This window comes from Neovison vison, chromosome 13 (genome assembly GCF_020171115.1).
Source record: "Neovison vison isolate M4711 chromosome 13, ASM_NN_V1, whole genome shotgun sequence".
Classification (NCBI taxonomy): domain Eukaryota; kingdom Metazoa; phylum Chordata; class Mammalia; order Carnivora; family Mustelidae; genus Neogale; species Neogale vison.
Window position 1 is genome coordinate 118,880,244 of NC_058103.1, and position 19,345 is coordinate 118,899,588.

Genomic DNA, 19,345 nt, shown 5'->3' on the forward strand with positions numbered 1-19,345 from the left:
TGGGTCATTAAATGACATTAAACACCCATTAGATACGTGTGTTCCCAGTTGTTTTCAAAACCAAATATGTCATTACACATTTCTATGTTTCACCTAAAGAATTTATATAATCCCGATTGTGAACTATGTGCTGGGCAGTAGAGTTGTGGAAATAAATAAGACATTGTCCATATCCTCGGGAGGCTCACTTGTGTTAGGGGTGAGCTGAACAGGGAATGATGTAATTCAGTACAGTGTGCTAAGTAAAACTGTAGAAGTATGCACTAAGTACAGAAATAGCACAAAGGATAGAGTAATTAACTGCCAGAGGAGGACACAGAGTCTTACCTGAAGGTGATAACATGTGAACTCGGTTTTAAAAAAGATTCAGAGTTTGCCAAATTAACAAATCCTCGTAAGTGAGCCGAGAGCACAGCATGTGCAAGATCATGGAGGCCTGAAATAATAGGATGTGCTTAGGGAGCTATAAACATTTGGTATTATTAGACCAAAAATGTCCTAATGTCATTAGAATAATATCAGAAGTATCTATGAGCAAATTGGGCAAATGGCAATTCTGTGAAGAGTAAAATGTATTTATTCCTTATTTCTTTCACATTTGGGGGAGAAAAAAGTCATAATCAGTTTTATTCACTCATCTATTAATTGCTGCTACTATCTTACCAAATACAAAGAGGAATTCAGTCATTTAACACACTTTTATTGCCAGGTACTTAGCACTTGATTTATCCACACGGCTAGAAGGTGAACAAGAGAGGGAGAACTTTTGGAAAGGAGTGCTCTGAACCCCTGCAAAACACTTGGCATTTTCAGAAATACAAGAGCAGTAAAGCTGCTTTATAAATATATTAGACTTATTTAACAGTCTTTGGCATATCTTCACCAATATTATCACTTGTATACATGAAGAAACTGAGGCTTAAAAAGACTAAATGATTTATCATCAATCATCAAATGGGCATCCAGAACTGAGCATCCTCGTCTGGTGTCCATTTTTCTATACCTTATTGCCTTATTATTTCTGCTATGTGAACACTTAGCTCTCACTATTTTAATAAAAATAAAGCACCATTTCATTGATATCTTGGAAAAAATTACTGTCATTATTCCTGTGAGTTGCTGGAGGTTTTTTTGTTGTTATTGTTACATGTTTGTTGTTTAGCTTTTTACTTTTGGTAGGGGAGATGTTGTTTGATAGGTTTGGGATTTTTAATTTAGGAGTTTTGGTGGTGGTTTGTTGGTGTAGGTATAGGAAATGCTTGCGGAATCATTTTCCCCACCTAGAAGTCAAAGAGGGACAAGAGGAACAGATCTAACAGAAATTGGGAAATAGTAACCAAAACCACTTAAAGTGATGTGTATGTATAAGAGTAAATGCTCAGGAAAGATCCAGCAATGAAGTTGAAAAAAGAAACCTAACATTTCATTGTTTCCTTAAACACCCTTTTCAGAACTTAAATCAGGTGGCACACATGGAGTAAATTTCTCATAGTGTTTACTTGCCATCAGTAACTGATAGAGATATTCTGAAGTTGGAAACCACATGCTACCTCCTGTGTCCACTACATGATAGCCCTCAGGAAGTGTTAATAAGATGGTATTTGTGGGTGCCTGAGTAGCTCAGTGGATTAAGCCGCTGCTTTTGGCTCAGATCATGATCTCAGGGTCCTGGGATCGAGCCCCACATCAGGCTCTCTGCTCAGCAGGGAGCCTGTTTCCCCCCACCCGCCTTCCTCTCTGCCTACTTGTGATCTCTCTCTGTGTCAAATAAATAAAATCTTAAAAAAAAAAGATGGTATTTGCCACTGTAAGTGAAATCTGGAAGACAGCTCATTGTTAATAACTCCTTATTTCTAAGCAGGATTCTTAGTATAATTCTAAATATCTATTTTTAGATCAAGGTTTACTAAAAGTAAATAACTTTCCCTAAGACAATAAAGGTAAAAAGTTGTTTTGCAAATTAGCCATAGTGATTGATAAATACTCTTCTCCATTTGACATATTGAGACATTTTGTTTGTGTCTCAAAGGCTGCACAGAGATGGTTACAGTTGACAGCTGTTGTACCACTAATAAGATTAAAGTAAAGAAATTAGTTTTGTAGACTTTAATCTGCTGTTTAACACTGCAAACCACCTGGGGTCTTCTCCAGGGCCCACATGTTTAATTGTGAATTTAAAATTACATAACCAGATCCTTCTTACGAACATAACTGAAGACTGGCTAATGGTAACTGTCTTGTTACTAGACAAGACAGAGTTAGCCCTAGACTTTAGAATTAATGTTTTAATTTGATGCCCACCCTACATTTTTAAATGTATTATTCTAATCTTTGAAACATAACACCTTCTCAGTGGGAGGTTAATTTTAGGAAATGAAGAAAGTTTAATTAGGTGGGTACTTAAGATATATATGATTTTCCCTTCTAAAATTAGAATATGTCTCTGTGGAATAATTAAATTGCCAATTCTTATTGTACCAAATTGACCAATTAAAAAAAGAAACCCTTGCAATAATACATCTAGTTGAAGGTTTCTTACTCCTTGCTCCGGGCATCATTTTAATAAGGAAAATAGTTTAATTTAAAAATTAATTTTGGGGGCCACCTGGGTGGCTCAGTGGGTTAAAGCCTCTGCCTTCAGCTCAGGTCATGATCCCAGGGTCCTGGGATCGAGCCCCGCATCGGTCTTTCTGCTCACCCAGGAGCCTGCTTCCCTTCCTCTCCCTCTGCCTGCCTCTCTGCCTACTTGTGATCTCTTTCTGTCAAATAAATAAATCTTTAAAAAAATTAATTTTGGTTTTATCAAAATATGTGGTAGACTGTGATAAGCAGTGCAGAATCCTCTGTGATGATTACATTGAGTTTTAATGCAAACTGAAGTATAGAGCCTATATCATATATATATCTCCACAGTGAAGATCATTTGGTCAACAGCATTATTAACGTCCCTTGAAGAACCCCCATCTTGAGCTGAGATTTGCTGTTCCTGAATGTTGGCTCCCTCACTAGCCCCGCCCATCCCACATGTTGCGGCATCAGACAGATGGAGCAAGAGCAAGAAAGGCAGTATGAGTTTAGACTAGTCTTCACAGTGCCACGTTTCCTCTTCATCCATGGCTCACGCTGATCCACATGTCCCCTTACCCACTGCAAAAAAAAGCCTTCCCAAATTCTGTCACAAGTTCACCTTTTCTGTGGTCACAAGAATGTCAAAATTAAATAATCCATACATACATCAGTCATCACATGGGGAATAGAGTTCACTTTGCCTGCCTGCTGCCTCCTCCAGGATCAACACCTTGAAAAAAGTTGGTGGGCACCGCCTCATGGTTCTTATGGATTATGTGGTACTGCTTCACATAGGACCTCCCATCAGCCTCCATCCTGCAAGTGGACCCAGACACACATGACCTTTCAGGGCTCCCAGGGTCCGGTTAGACCTTCCTCAGGAAGCCTTCCCTGACCTCCATCTTGTGGCCATCTGCAGACTGTCCCTCAGCAGGAAACTTCTGTGCCTTTTGAGGCTTCCCCAGGAGACTAGGTGCTCCCTCCAGGGTAGAGACTGACTTTTACCATTTCCCTTATGCCCATCACTGGGTCAGGCAGCGTGGGTCATGGCAATAGATACTGCTGAAAGAAAACAGATTAAGAGGGAAAATATGTTAGGAAATGACCATAGTGTAGCTGATAATCTGATAGTGTAGCTAATATAACTTCATTAGAGGTGAGGAATGCATACGGCATATGCCAAAATATGTTTTAACTGTTTTTAGTAATTATAATTAGTGGTGGTACTATTAATTTTGTGTTTCTGAAACTCTTGTGTGTTGTAGCATAATACAAATGAGTACCTAACAGATACTCTATTTCTGTCATCCTTGATGCCTATGAGGGCCAAGATTTTCAGTGCCAAAGAAAAGATAGAGAGCTATTATTATATAGAAGAGATTAAAGAGGAAAAAATCCCTTAATCCTGATTTTGAATTTGAAATATCACTATGCATTCATAAGATATTTTATCTTTAAGTAGGTACATGATTCCTACTTCTACTCATTCTGGTGACTGTTTTAAAAATAGAATAGTAGAAAGTGTAGGTAACTAATGTGTTAATATAGTCCATAGTTGTATATTCTTATATATTCTGCTTGAAACAAGGAAGACAGTTGTCCCTTCATTAGACATCTCTGTGCTCAGCCAGCTTGGCACCATATACTGTGATGGCTCCAAAGAGGAGGAATCAGGCAAGGACCTTATCTAGAAGAGGGGTGCTGGGGTGGCTCAGTTGGTAAAGCATATGCCATTGGCTTGGGCCATGATCCTGGGGTCCTGGGATCAAGCCCTGCATTGGGCTCCCTGCTCGACAGGGAGCCTGCTTCTCCTTCTCCCCACCACTTGTGCTCTCTCTTGCTATCTCTCTCTCTCTCAAATAAATAAATAAATATCTTAAAAAAAAAAAAAAAGTACCTCATCCAGAAGTAACTTAGAGTAATCGTGTAATGGAATAGAGTTCTCAGTGGTTCGACAGGAATCTCCGTTTTCTGCCTCAAGAATTGGCACGTGTGGTTCTCAGGTGGGGCACTCTGTGCAAGGCCAGACCTAGGTCACAGGCTTCATTCTGTGGCAGCCACTCACTTGGTGAGTCCAGTTAAGGCATTAGAATTCTTTTTTTTTTTTTAAGACTTTATTTATTTATTTATTTATTCCCCAATTTATTTATTTTCAAAAAAACAGTATTCATTATTTTTTTTAAAGATTTTTATTTATTTATTTGACAGAGAGAGATCACAAGTAGGCAGAGAGGCAGGCAGAGAGAGAGGAAGGGAAGCAGGCTCCTTGCTGAGCAGAGAGCCGGATGTGGGACTCGATCCCAGGACCCTGAGTTCATGACCTGAGCCGAAGGCAGCGGCTTAACCCACTGAGCCACCCAGGCGCCCCAGTATTCATTATTTTTTCACCACACCCAGTGCTCCATGCAAGCTGTGCCCTCTATAATACCCACCACCTGGTACCCCAACCTCCCACCCCCCCCGCCACTCTAAACCCCTCAGATTGTTTTTCAGAGTCCATAGTCTCTCATGGTTCATCTCCCCTTCCAATTTACCCAAAAGCACATACCCTCCCCAATGTCCATAACCCTACCCCCCTTCTCCTAACTCCCCTCCCCCCAGCAACCCACAGTTTGTTTCGTGAGATTAAGAGTCACTTATGGTTTGTCTCCCTCCCTATCCCATCTTGTTTCATGGATTCTTCTCCTACCCACTTAAGCCCCCATGTTGCATCACCACTTCCTCATATCAGGGAGATCATATGATATTTGTCTTTCTCCGCTTGACTTATTTCGCTAAGCATGATACGCTCTAGTTCCATCCATGTTGTCGCAAATGGCAAGATTTCGTTTCTTTTGATGGCTGCATAGTATTCCATTGTGTATATATACCACATCTTCTTGATCCATTCATCTGTTGATGGACATCTAGGTTCTTTCCACAGTTTGGCTATTGTGGACATTGCTGCTATAAACATTCGGGTGCACATGCCCCTTTGGATCACTACGTTTGTATCTTTAGGGTAAATTCCCAGTAGTGCAATTGCTGGGTCATAGGGCAGTTCTATTTTCAACATTTTGAGGAACCTCCATGCTGTTTTCCAGAGTGGTTGCACCAGCTTGCATTCCCACCAACAGTGTAGGAGGGTTCCCCTTTCTCCACATCCTCGCCAGCATCTGTCATTTCCTGACTTGTTGATTTTAGCCATTCTGACTGGTGTGAGGTGATATCTCATTGTGGTTTTGATTTGTATTTCCCTGATGCCGAGTGATACGGAGCACTTTTTCATGTGTCTGTTGGCCATCTGGATGTCTTCTTTGCAGAAACGTCTGTTCATGTCCTCTGCCCATTTCTTGATTGGATTATTTGTTCTTTGGGTGTTGAGTTTGTTAAGTTCTTTATTTGACAGGCAGAGATCACAAGTGGGCAGAGAGGCAGGGAGAGAGAGGGATCATGACCTGAGTGGAAGGCAGAGGCTTTAACCCAGTGAGCCACCCATGTGCCCCAGGGCATTAGAATTCTACCTGCAGTTGGATCTCCCTAGTTTCAGATAGCTCTTTTTTAATACTATCGAAATAAATTACCTTAGGGGTGCCTGGGTGGCTCAGTCAGTTAAACATCCGACTCTTGGGTTCGGCTTAGGTCGTGATCTAAGGGTCGTGAGATCAGGCCCTGCATCAGGCTAATTTTGTGTCATTTGCTAACCATCATCTGTGTTTTCTGAGGATCTGTCACTTTTCCACACTTATCTACATCAGGGTAAAAGAGTAATTGATGAAAATTCCAAGTTGCTCTTTGCAGCTCTCTTGATGGGACTCTGGGACTTGCTGTGCCTACTTGGCACAGAATTTTGCTCTGCAGGAACGTAGTCATTCACTCTCCCCTGTGTGTGTGATTACATATCATTTATTAAATGCTTAATGAAAACCAAAGGAATTTGGTAAGTTACAATTGTGCTGGGGCTCCAGTTTTAAAATGCCCATGGCAGTTTTTTTTAAATGTCTGCTCTCTTGACACAGGTGTAAGACGGTGGATTTTGGTGAACAGTATTTTCCAAAAGTCTTAACCACTGCAAACTGCATAAGGATATAAAGTAAACTATGTACTTCCTAAGTTATATTATCAAATCCTCTTAGGCTACAACCACCTGGGGCTTTTCTGTTTAACTATTTCATCATATATGAGTACTAATCTTAATGTCTGAGTTGTACTACACTTGTTTTCTACCACTGTCCTTTTTGTATCTAAATATGTTACTGTACTTATTGCCAAAATACCCAGTTTTGTGATTCCTTTTCTGTCCTCTGTTTTTCAGAGGCAAGGTCTTCAGTGAGAATACTTACTGACTTAAGACTCATTCATGTAGTCATGATCTTTTGGGACACAAAGCCCTTATCTCAGCCCAGCCACAGTGTACTTTTGACAGAATGGACAGTAAGATTTTAATGTCTTCTCAGAAGATACTTTTAAAATCTGGGGCTTTCTGTTTGATGTTTAAAAGTGCTTCTAGTCATTTGAGTTTTAAATTACAGAGAAAGCTCCTTGAGCAGACCACCCAGGCTGGGTTCAAAGAAGTGATCTTTCCAAGACAGGTGCTTTTCAAATAGAGGTTGTCTTTCAAACAAGTTTTACTGAGTGGACAAGTTTTTCCTGACCTTGAGATTTTTGGTTCCCCCGCTTTTTTCTCATCAAAAAGTAGTTTCTTTGTAGAAGTTTCTTGGGGGAGTTTTGTGAGCAAAAGATTATATAAGTGCACATTCCACACTTTACCAGGAAATGCATTTTCTGTTTTTTTCTATTTATTTATTTTCAGAAAAACAGTATTCATTATTTTTTCACCACACCCAGTGCTCCATGCAAGCTGTGCCCTCTATAATACCCACCACCTGGTACCCCGACCTCCCACCCCCCCGCCACTTCAAACCCCTCAGATTGTTTTTTAGAGTCCATAGTCTCTCATGGTTCGCATTTTCTTTAAAGTACAGAAAGCATTAGGACAAAATCTTATACCTTGTGTTTTTTATGGGCATGTTTTATGATATGTATGGGTATGCTTTATGGTATTCTACAAATGACTGTAGACAAGTTGTGTTTCTTGAATAAAACAAAAAAGAAATTAAAAATCAAGTTTATAAAATTTATAGATCAAAACAAAAGCAAAAAATAAGATACAATTATAGAGCTGTAAGATTCCATATGTCATTCTAAATGTAATACCCTCATTTGTTTTAGTCTTTAGGGATCTATAATTTTATATATTAATCCTACTATAAAGCTACAATACTCAAAACCATGTAATATGGCACAATGCCTGACAAAATTATCAATTAGAGTAGGAAACTAGGGAATATGTCCTGTATTTAGTTACGATAAAGATACCATTTCAAGCCAGTAGAGAAAAGGTGAATTTTTCAATAACCTATTAAAGGAGGGGTGATGGTAAATTTAGCTTCTGGCTCTCATCATATGCCAAAATAAATTCCAAATGATTTTCTAGTGAATTACAAAACCCTAAAATTACTACACACAGTGTAGTAATTCAGGAAAAAATAAATACAAAGGGCTGGGTACAAATGTATAGCTACCCCATCTCATATTGGAATAAGAACTTTTTTTTTAAGATTTTATTTATTTATTTGACAGAGAGAGATCACAAGTAGGCAGAGAGACAGGCAGAGAGAGAGAGAGAGGCAGAAGCAGGCTCCCTGCTGAGCAGAGAGCCCGATGCGGGACTCGATCCCAGGACCCTGAGATCATGACCTGAGCCGAAGGCAGCGGCTTAACCCACTGAGCCACCCAGGCGCCCGGAATAAGAACTTATTAAACAATCAAGGGAAGGGAAGAAAAAATAAAACCACAAAGAAAAAAATCATTAGACTACATAAAATTGTTTCACTTCCATACATTAAAAAAAAAAAAAAACAGCAAAATGAAAGACAGTGGATAAACTGGAAAAAATACTAACAAAGTGAATTAACCCTTTGCTATATTTATGAGAGAACCCTTCTAAATCGTTGAGAAAAAGATAAAAACCTCCAGTAAAAAAATGTTTAGAGGGTAAGAATAATTAATAAAAAGATGAGTATGAATGGCAACTTCATTTTGAAAAAAATCTAATCCCTCCCTTATACCTTATCCCACAATCAATTTTATATCATGAGTGTAAATGTGAAATCTATGGAAGTACCAAAAGTAAATTTAAAAGAATACTTTTAAAATTGTGAAGTGGAAAATCCTAAGTCTGACACAAAACTCAGATACACTAAAGGAAAGTTTGACAGATTTCATCCAATAAAAATGAAAACATTCTTTATGACAAAACTAAGTTCAGATAAACAGCAAATTGGAATATTTATTTTCAACATACAGTGATCAAATGTTAACATCTTTATTATTGGTAAAGAGCCTTATAAGTCAGTAAGAAAAAAACAAACCTCCCCCAATAGAAAAATGGGTAAAAGGTACACAGTGACAATTCAAGAAAATATAAATACACATGGCCAATAAACACATGTAAAGGTCTTTAATCATACTAGTAATAAAAGAAATGCAATCTTTAAGAATATTATTTTTAGCTGTCAAATTGGTAAAGAATTTTTAATGAGATGATGCAGTTTTGGTAAAAGCATGGAGAAAGTTTTTCTGGGAGGATAAATGAGTTTAAAATATTTTTTTTTCTGATGAGGAATTTTAACAGTTGTTAGTCAAAAATCCTTAAAATGTTCTTCTCTTTTTACCCAAATTATTATTACTGGAAATTTATCCCAAGGAACTAGAATAATATTTTTGGTATAGCTATAATGAGCACAAGTTGTGCCATTGAGCATATCCTATGTCTGCTGAGTTCCCAAGCATATAAGGTGGCCCTCCCCCGTAGTACCTGAGAATTGCTGCCCAGCTTTCATTGTGTCTAAGATATAGTCATGAGACCTAAGCTTCACAACCCAGTATACATATTCCAGGCTTCCACTCTGAAGCTGGTAAGTAAGGAGTAGAAAATAAGGGTAAAATAAACAAATATATATATATATTAAAAAAAAAAAAAAGTAAGGGTAGAGGAGTAAGGAGATCCCAACCTCTCTTCTTTTGACAATTAGAGACAGCTGCAGCTGGCGTCCAAACTCATAGTGTAAGTTCAAGCTGTGGCATATGGTGCCCGCTGGTTTTTTCATCAGATCTATATAGTAGTGTATGAATTGGTATTGGTCCTGACCATGTAACTTTAGTGCCTGTGTGTTTTCTAAATCTTACAATTTCCTTTCTGTTTAAGTCAACCAGAGCTTTCTTCCTGTGACTTGTAACTAAAAGACTATTAAAACAGCATTATTTGTAACAGTGAAAGTTGAAAACAGAAATAGTAAGAGATTAATTGTGGGAAAAAATGTTATATCCTTAGTATAACACTGTTCATCCTTTTAAAATTGTGCAGTATTTCTCAGAAAGGGAATTTAAAATACTAGATGCTTGTAAAATTGTTGGAAGCCATTGTAGACCTCTGGGTTGACTCCAGAACAATAACAAACATATCCACTGGGGGCACTGCTCCTCTGAGGCCAGCACAAGTTGGAAAGGAAATAATGTAATAACATGACAAAGCTGTGTCTCACACCCAGGAAACCACAGAACCAGTACAGATCAGAGATTAGGAAATCAAATAAAGTAGCACAGTCCCACTGTGTGTATTTAGAGTAATACTCTTCAGAATGCATAGATTATGCCTGGAGGAATATGTAAGCTAGTAACCATGGTAATTTCTAAAATGGGAAATTGGGTGGCTGAAGGACATAAGAAAGAGGGAGATGGATTTCACCATATACCCTTTCTTGTGCATACCATACTATGGTTGTCATTCCTAGTCAGAAAGCTACAAAGCTAAATTATATTACATCAGAGCTCAGTAGTTTTGGGGTATTTTTTTTAAGATTTTATTTATGTATTTGATAGACAGAGATCACAAGTAGGCAGAGAGGCAGGCAGAGAGAGAGAGAGGAAGGGAAGCAGGCTCCCTGCTGAGCAGAGAGCCCCAACTCGGGGCTCGATTCCAGGACCCTGGGATCATGACCCGAGCCGAAGGCAGAGGCTTTAACCCACTGAGCCACCCAGGTGCCCCAGAACTCAGTAGTTTTTACTGCACTTCATGGGAACATACCCTCAGGTCTCTGAAGAAACTTTCAAGGCTTTTTGAGAGGAGAAAACAGAGTAGGACCCTGGCTTCCACACTGCTGCTTCAGTCAGAGCAACTCTGGTTTTATCAGTTCTCTGGTTTAAGCATCTAGAATTTTTTAAGTTTTGTTTTGTTTTTAGTTTATTTTTATTTAAGTAATCTCTACACCTAATGTGGGTCTCGAATTCGCAACCCTGAGATCAAGTCTCATGGTCCTCTGACTGAGCCAGCCAGGCACCCCCAAATTTTGTAAGCTTTTAATCTTCCGAGTAGGAAAGCATTCTGCTGCTTTAAAAAACAAACAAACAAAAAAACCTGAAGACCATTATTACAGAATATTAAATGTCTTGGAGAAATATTCATTATGTATTTGTTAAATAAATGTACATTTATGTGAGTAAGGGAACAAAGACCAGAAGTACAAATACCAAATTGTTTCTTTCTTTTTTTTTTTTTTTAAGATTTTATTTACTTATTTGACAGAGAGAAAGAGATTGCAAGTAGACAGCGAGGGAGGTGGGGAGGGAGGAAGGGAGAGAAGCAGTCTTCCTGCTGAGCAGAGAGCCTGATGTGGGGCTTGATTTCAGGATCCCGAGGTCATGACCTGAGCGGAAGGCAGAGACTTAACCCACTGAACCACCTAGACGCCCCCAGATTGCTTCTTGATAGTTTTCTACTATTTCTTTGTCCTTGTCTTTCCCAAATTTATTACAGTGACTTTGAAAATTATTTTTATAAGGTGACACCTTCCTGGCTCAGTCAGTAGAGCATGTGACTCTTGATTGCAGGGTCATGAGTTCAATGCCCATGCTGAGTGTGGAAGCTATTTTTTAAAAATGAAATTAACAAAAATTATTTTTGTCATAAATACAAGTTATTTTTTAATTTAAAAGAAAAACACTTTTTAAAAAAAATGTTATTTATTTATTTGACGGAGAGAGATCACAAGTAGGCAGAGAAGCACAGAGAGAGAGTGGGGGTGGGGAGCAGGCTCCCCGCTGAGCGGAGAGCCCGATGTGGTACTTGATCCCAGGACCCTGAGATCATGACCTGAGCCAAAGGCAGCGGTTTAACCCACTGAGCCACCCAGGCACCCAGAAAAGCACTCTTTAGCAACATCTAGATATATTATCTGATAAGTGAAATGGTGCTGATTTACATTTATGAAGTACTTACCAAGTAGAGCCTCCAAACAATTTATCATAAATGAGTTTAGTACGGGCCAGGTTTTTCTGTACAGGCCTCAGGGATTGAGTGCAGCTGGACAGAATTGAGTCTCCTGCTGCCATGCTGCCTAGAGTCCTTTTTTCATTCATGCCAGTGTACCAGGAAAGCATTTGGGAAACAATGTGCTTCATGATCTTGGAAATAATAACTTTTATATCATGCTTTAATTTGACTCAGTTTATTAAATTCCATTTGTGCCTTATTCATAACAAAAATAATAAGATTAGTAACTTAAATAAAGCCTATCACTTATATTTAACCATGTGCCAGGCACTTTCCTAAGTACTTTACATGTGTTGTCTCATTTACTATTCATGATGCTTATGTGAAGTCTGTATATTATTATCCTGGTTTTATATGTGAGAAAATGGATACTAAGATGTTAACTTACTAATTTACTAAGATGTTAATTTACTGATTTACCAGTGCTAAGATGTAGCTTCCTAAAATCTCAAATGGCAGAACTGGGATTCTGACCTAGATATATCTTACTCTAGGGTTGTTGCTCTTAACAATTATACTCTTATGTCCAGAGTTCAGGAACCTATCAATTATATGAAGCAAGGTCCAACCAGATCAGACAAACAGATGATCAGAAGTACAACAGGAGCTTTCTCACTCTCTCTCTTCCAAATGAGGACAGAGAGGTTGGCTGTTTTTTTCACCTAACAATGCCTGGAAAATCATAGGCACTTAGATATTTGTTAGGTGAATGAATACTCATATGGTGGTTCTTCAATTCTTAACTTTATACGCACATCAGAAGTGCTCCCATAGAGCTTTTGAAACACGCAGATGTCTGAAAGTCACCCAGCTGGCATCTTCAGGGGAGGAACTCAGGCAAGAATGTATTTTTAAAGATTCCAACGCTCAAACTATAGAGCCTCTATTCTAGAGCCGGGGGTCTCGGATTAGAAGGTGAATCTGAATTACCTGCAGAATTTGTTAAAGCACACAGTGCTGGACTCTACTCTCTGAGTTTCTATTTAGCAGGTCTGGGGTGGGGCCCGAGAATTTGCATTTCTAAGAAATTCCCAGGTGATATTGATGCTTCTGATCCTGTAGGATCATGGTGCTATAGGATTTGTTCTAATAGACTACGTTAATACATTTGTACTTGGGACTTAAGCAGGAGATTTATTTAGACAGGCCAGAATCCACATTGCTCACTCAAGCAATGTTAGTTTTAAATAGTTTTCAAAGTACCCAGAAGAGTGCCCATTGAGTTTGTGGCTCCAAACGTTTCTTTGAATGATGGCATATGTAAATTGGTTTTATCCCTTAAGAGGAAAACATTAATTTGAACAGTTTGACCTTAGACTCTTGTACTCTCTAGGTTTTCTCATGTTGAGGTGCTCTGAATCCATATCCATACAGTCTCTAAGCAGGCGGGGTACTCACTCCCCAGAACTCTGCAGTTCTTAGAGAGAAAGCATCTAGTTTCTCCTCATATATTCTCCCTTCTTCCATCATCTGCCTTGATCTGGGACCAGGAGATCTGGGAGGAGGAGCTTTGACAGACCTTTGTTTCATGTATTATTCAAAGTTCCAGGTCCAGAGTTCCTGGGTGATAGGTATCTAATTCTTAGATTATTATTATTTTTTAATCCTTAGATTATTAAGACATTATCAACTGATGAATGGATAAAGAAGATGTGTGTGTGTGTGTGGAATATCACACACACACACACACACACAATGGAATATCACACAGTGATCAAAAAGAATAAACTCTTATTAGCATTTGCAACATGGATGGAGCCAGAGTATATTACGTTAAGTGAAATGAGTCGGAGAAAGACAAATACCATATGATCTCACTCATATGTGGAATTCAAGAAAGAAAACAGATGAACATATGGGAAGGGGGGGAAAGGAGAGAGAGAAACAAACCATAAGAGACTCACAATGTTAGAGAACAAACTGAGGGTTGATGGAGGGAGGGAGGTGGGCATGGGCTAGATGGGCGATGTGTGATAAAGAGGGCACTTGTGGAGTGCCTGGGTGGCTCAGTTGTTTGAACACCTGACTTGATTTCAACTCGGGTCATGATCTTAGGGTAATGGGATTAAGTCCCATGTCAGGCTCCTCCCTCAGCAGGGAATATACTGGAAATTCTCTCTCTCCTCCTTTCCTTCTCCCCTACCTCCCCCGCAAACCCCGTGCATACATGTGCTCTGTCTCTCTCTCTCTCTCAAATAAATAAATCTTTAAAAAAACATAGTGGGGGTACCTGGGTGGCTCAGTCAGTTAGGCATCTGACTTTGGCTCAGGGTCCTGGGATCGACCCATTTATCAGGCTCCTTGCTCAGTGGGGAGCCTGCTTCTCCCTCTCCTCTCCATTTGTGCTGTCTCTCACTATCTCTCTCTCTCAAGTAGATGAATAAAATCTTTTTAAAAAAACTTTCTTATAAAAGAGGGCACTTGTTGTGATGAGCACTGAGTGTTGTATGTAAGTGATGAATCACTAAATTCTACTCCAGAAACCTGTACCACCCTATGTTAACTAAGTAAATTTTAAATTAAAAAAGGCATTATCAGATAGACTATTAAATACATTTCCATTACCTGCTATGTAACTAAGAAATTAGTAAGAGACAACTAACTAACAAACACCTGGCCTTGGATAAAAAATTTTAAGCCTTTATATGTAGCTGATGGGCCTTGTACTTAATATTTGGCTTTTTTTTTTTTTTTCAGAATGATTTCCATCTTGTGCCTGTTGCTTTTGTACCATTTGTTTTATGTATTTTAAACTGTGTATAGAAGAGCTGCTCAAGTTTTACAAATGGTGTTTCTCTCCTTCTATTAGGTCTCTCTGCAATGCAATCAACGTTTACAACCTCACCTGCAATAACTGCTCAGAAAATTGCACGGATGTTCTGTTTAGTAACAAGATTACCTTCTTAATGGACCTCCTGATACACCAGTTGACGGTATGTAATATTACTGCTTTAAGTTAAAAGCAGTTAAGTTTTGAGAAATATTCCCTGTGGAGAAAACTCAAAGAATTTAGCTTATTTACCCTCCAGATGAAAAAGAGTGAAGATGATGGGGAGAGTAAATTACGGACTGGCAAAGAAACCTCTTAGTTTGGAAATCTCTTATTGGATTCTCCTAAGTTCCAGTATTTAATAGATAGTATACTTGTAACATTTGCCAAGTTCGCAGATTTACATGGTTAGACTGGGGCTTCAGAGTCAGCTGGACTCCAAGCCAAACCTCTGAGCCCACAGGAATGAGTGCTGTAGGAGGGAAGAAAGCTTAGGAAAGCCTCAAAACTTCTCTTGCCAACTCAGTTAAAAGGGTGGTTTATAAAGGGCTTTTTGATGGCCCTTGATATCTGTTTTTTTGAAGCAAGAAACTTCTCTGGCAAAAAGGGGCTAACCTGTTATACTTTTGAAATGGGAACAAGCAACCAGTTATGGCCTTAGATTTTACTTCAGTTCACAGATGTTGAAAGAGGTAAGCTCAGTATAATATCCAAAGGTTTAGATCTGTCAACTGCAGCCTCCAGAACACAGCCTTGGGACCAGAAGTTTCCTGGTGAAGTTTCTGAGCCCCTGAGGTATTGGCACAAAACCTCTCTTAAGCTACAAGTTTACAACATAAGAGATTTATTTTTCAGAACCAATTTACTTTTACTCAGCACATACTTCTAATACCTCTTTCTAAACTACTTGCCTTGTGCTATCTTTCTTTCTCCCTTTTGGTTAATTTCTGTACATTCTACAGACCTTAACTGAAACATAATGGCGCCTTCGTCATGAAATGTTCCCTAACCTGACTCTCCCCAGGTCCAGGTTAGGAATTTTTTTATGTGCTCCTAGGCATTAAATTGTTCATAGAATTCATCACATTGAATTAACTGTTTAATTTTCTGTCTCCCTATTAACCATAAAATCAACAAGGATAGAAGGTAACTTATCATCCTCTCCAGGATCCTAACACAGTGCCTGACACTTAGTAGATTTAGTATGTCATTGATGACTATGTGAGAGAAGTGGTGGATCCCCATGCATCTCAAGCTGAGAATCAGAAAGGGAATGAGTAGGCCCTTCCAGGCAGGCATACTAAGATGAGAGGGGTTGCCAGTGAGAGAGAACAAAGTCACAAACCTAGAACTGTTTAACACAGTACAGCAATGGCTATTTATCATGGTGATACTGTGTCATCACTTGAGGGCCAATTTTATTTGGTTCTATCTGTAAAAGAAAGCATTGAAATACAGATAAGACATTTTGGCACAAAATTCTACTCAAAATAGTTGAAAGCCAGGGACAAGGAGAAAAGTCTTAGCATTTGTTGTATGGCCTTATATTCCAGACATTTTAATATATATTGCCTCATTTAATTTTCTTAAACACAAAGTCAGTATTATTATCCCTTTTACCAACAAGGAAACTTGAGTCCCAGAGAAAGTGGCTTGCCCAACACTACAGAGAAAGAAAGTCACAGAGCTGAGAGTCAAACCTACGTCTCTCAAACCCAAACTGAGAGACATTCCATACAATAACTAACTGCTACTTTTCAAAAATGTCAATGTCACGGAAGACAAAGAATGGAGAACTGTCACAGATTGGAAGAGGTACTGACAAGTAAATGAAATGTGGGATCCTACACCAGGAAGAGGACATTAGTGGGAAAACTGGGAAATTCATTTAAGTCTACAGAACAGTTAATTTCCTGCTTTAATTAGAGTATGGTTTTGTAATTTGTTAACAGTAGGAGGTACTAAGCGAAGAGAACTCTACTGTTTTTGAACCATATCTCTTAGTTTAATATTATTTTAAAATAAGACATATAATAAGATGTGAAAAATTTAAAAAAAAAAAACACTATGCTCCATGCTGCATCATCTGGCAGAATTTATTCTGTGAAACTTATTCTATATTGCAATGGAAGAAGAGGCATTTATATACTTTGAACAGGAGAGGTAACAAAAAAGACAGCCTTTGAAATGTGAAGAGATGGGTAAGAAGATTTACAGACAGGATCTTCTATTCTAGCTCTTCAGTCTTTTCTGTTCAAAACTTATTCTTATTAGGAGATATCATAGAAAAATAGTTTATTATTTTCATACTTAATAATGAAGTGCTTACTGGGGTGCTTGGGTGGCTCAGTCAGTTAAGTGTCTGCCTTTGGCCTAGGTCATAATCCTGGAGTCCCAGGATTGAGCCCTGCAACAGGTTCCCTGCTCCTCAGGGCATCTGCTCCCTCTGCTGTCCCCACCTAACCCCTCCACTGCTGGTGCCGGTGCCCACACACTCTCCCTCTCTCTTTTTCCTGCTCTCATGCTCCCTCAAATAAATAAAATCTTTTTTAAAAATACTGTTAAAAAATAATTAAGTGCTTACTATTTCCACTTTTAGAGAAGCATGGACTATAATCCCCATCACCCAGAAAACCCCATTTTAGGAGTGGGTACAGATACACAGATTCGATGTAGCAAACACTGTGATGGCAGCATATACAAACTACAGTGGGAGCACAGAGGAGGGCTTTTGTAGTCTGACACATCACAAAGGGAGGGACATTTGAGCTAGACCTTAGCTCTTCATAATAGCTATCATTTACTAAATGTCTACCATGTGCCAGAAGCTTGTAAGTGGCTCCATGTTCCCCCTCTACTTTGAAAGCCCTAGTTTCCTTTAAGTAGTATTTCCTTGCTTGTGACCTCATGGTTTCTTGACACTCAGAATAGCTTTTAATCTCCCAACCAGTGGATTTCAGCATATTCTGTGTTTATTTTGCTCAGTTCAGAGCTGTAATCCTGGGATATGTTTGGCAAACACATTTTATTCCTCCGTTCCTTATACGTGGCACTTCCTGGTTTTTACAGTTCCTTTTAGGTTTCTTAATCTGTAGCTGTCAATTCTAGTACTGCTATGACTCAGTTGGTAACACTTGGGAGAAGAGGTTGTGTTTCCTAATTTGGAGAGACAGGGGGTAGAGATGGCTAGGGATGGTGATTTTTACATTTCTTGAAATCACTTAAATACATTTCCATTTTTCTTGGTAATTGGTTTGATACTAATGTAACAAAAATATGGACCATTAATTTGCAGTACCCTGTAAGTAATGGATAGAAAATAGTCATCAACACGTTTTCCAGAAGGATGAGAAGGAAGTGTAAAAGAAGCTAATTAATTGAGATTTGGTGGGATTTATAAGATACCCAATAATGAGGCACTTCAGCCTGTTTTGGTTCTTTAGCAAACTGAGATGGTTTAGAAATTTTTTTTTTGTCTAGCTGCTTTGCCTTTGTTTTAGCATTCCTGTATTTCATATAGATTATGTGAAAAGCACTATACAGATGCCAGGGATGCAGAGGTAAATTGGACACATTTCCTTCACTCCAGAAGCCCAGTTAAGAGAGGAAGAATGTGCACACATGAATAGCTGTAAGAAGTTATGTCACATAATGAGAGCTACAGAGCCTAAGCAACCTAGAAGAGTACCTGGCTCATAAGAGGTGCTCCTTAAATATTTAATGAATGAATTCTAACTTGGAGCATTAGAAAGGTTTGGGGAAGAAATTGGATTTCAATATACCCAGAGGAGGGGTAGAAATTCTACAATTCTGAGTTATGATTTTTACAAAAGATAAATTAGCACAGGTGGCACTGTAAAGTATACCTTGCAGTAGAGATTCAAAGTAGGATTTTTGGGATAAGTTCTTGGGGAATTTATCGGGAGCCCTGTAAAAATGGTACATTGAGATAGGCATGATCTAGGATAAAGTCTCACATACATGTATTATTTTCCAAGAAGCATGAGAGTTTTTAAATATGTTAAAGCAGATTACTTCTGCCATTCTAGAAGCATGGTTAAGCACCTTTTTTTCTGTGCCTAAATCTTTCCAGTGCACAGAACATGAGTCTCTAGCTTCAAAATGTCTCCTTGAGGAGACCAGACATGAACACTGGAAGGCAATAAAAACACCAGCGAAAAGAGCAAGGTGGCAGAACAGGAAGTCCCAGCCCTCGCTACCCCACAGAGACACCAGCCGAACAGTATATGGACCAAAATACCATTATGAGAATTCCAGAAGACAGTTAATATGTTGCAGTACCCCCAGCCAATCTCAAAGCCAAGAATGGCCACATTGAAATGAGTAAGAACTGTTTCATTTTACTTGTGTTCTCCCCCTCTCCCCAACCAGCACAGCTCAGCACTAGCAGAAAATACCCCAGTTCATGGGTTCTCCTTAAGGGAGGAAAGAGGAATAGAGTGGGATTCTGGCTTTTGGGAGGGCTACGCAAGGGTCTTAAACCTGTCTCTCCTGACTCAAGACACTGACAGTGAGCTGGCATACTTTGAATGCCTAGTATCCCCTGTTAACAAGAGAGCAGGGTAGCTTGCTGCTGAGAACCAGAGAACTTAAAGTGTTGCAGACAGACACCA

At 39.0% G+C, this 19,345-nt stretch overlaps 1 protein-coding gene across 2 annotated transcripts in view; it reads left to right on the forward strand.

The window, feature by feature from the left end:
- Positions 1–19,345, forward strand: part of SCAPER (S-phase cyclin A associated protein in the ER) — a 569,517-nt gene that overhangs the window by 411,037 nt on the left and 139,135 nt on the right. For both annotated transcript variants that reach the window (XM_044231262.1, XM_044231263.1), the window contains exon 25: positions 14,751–14,874. In XM_044231262.1, coding sequence (XP_044087197.1) covers positions 14,751–14,874 — 124 coding nt within the window. The remainder of the gene's footprint in view (positions 1–14,750; positions 14,875–19,345) is intronic.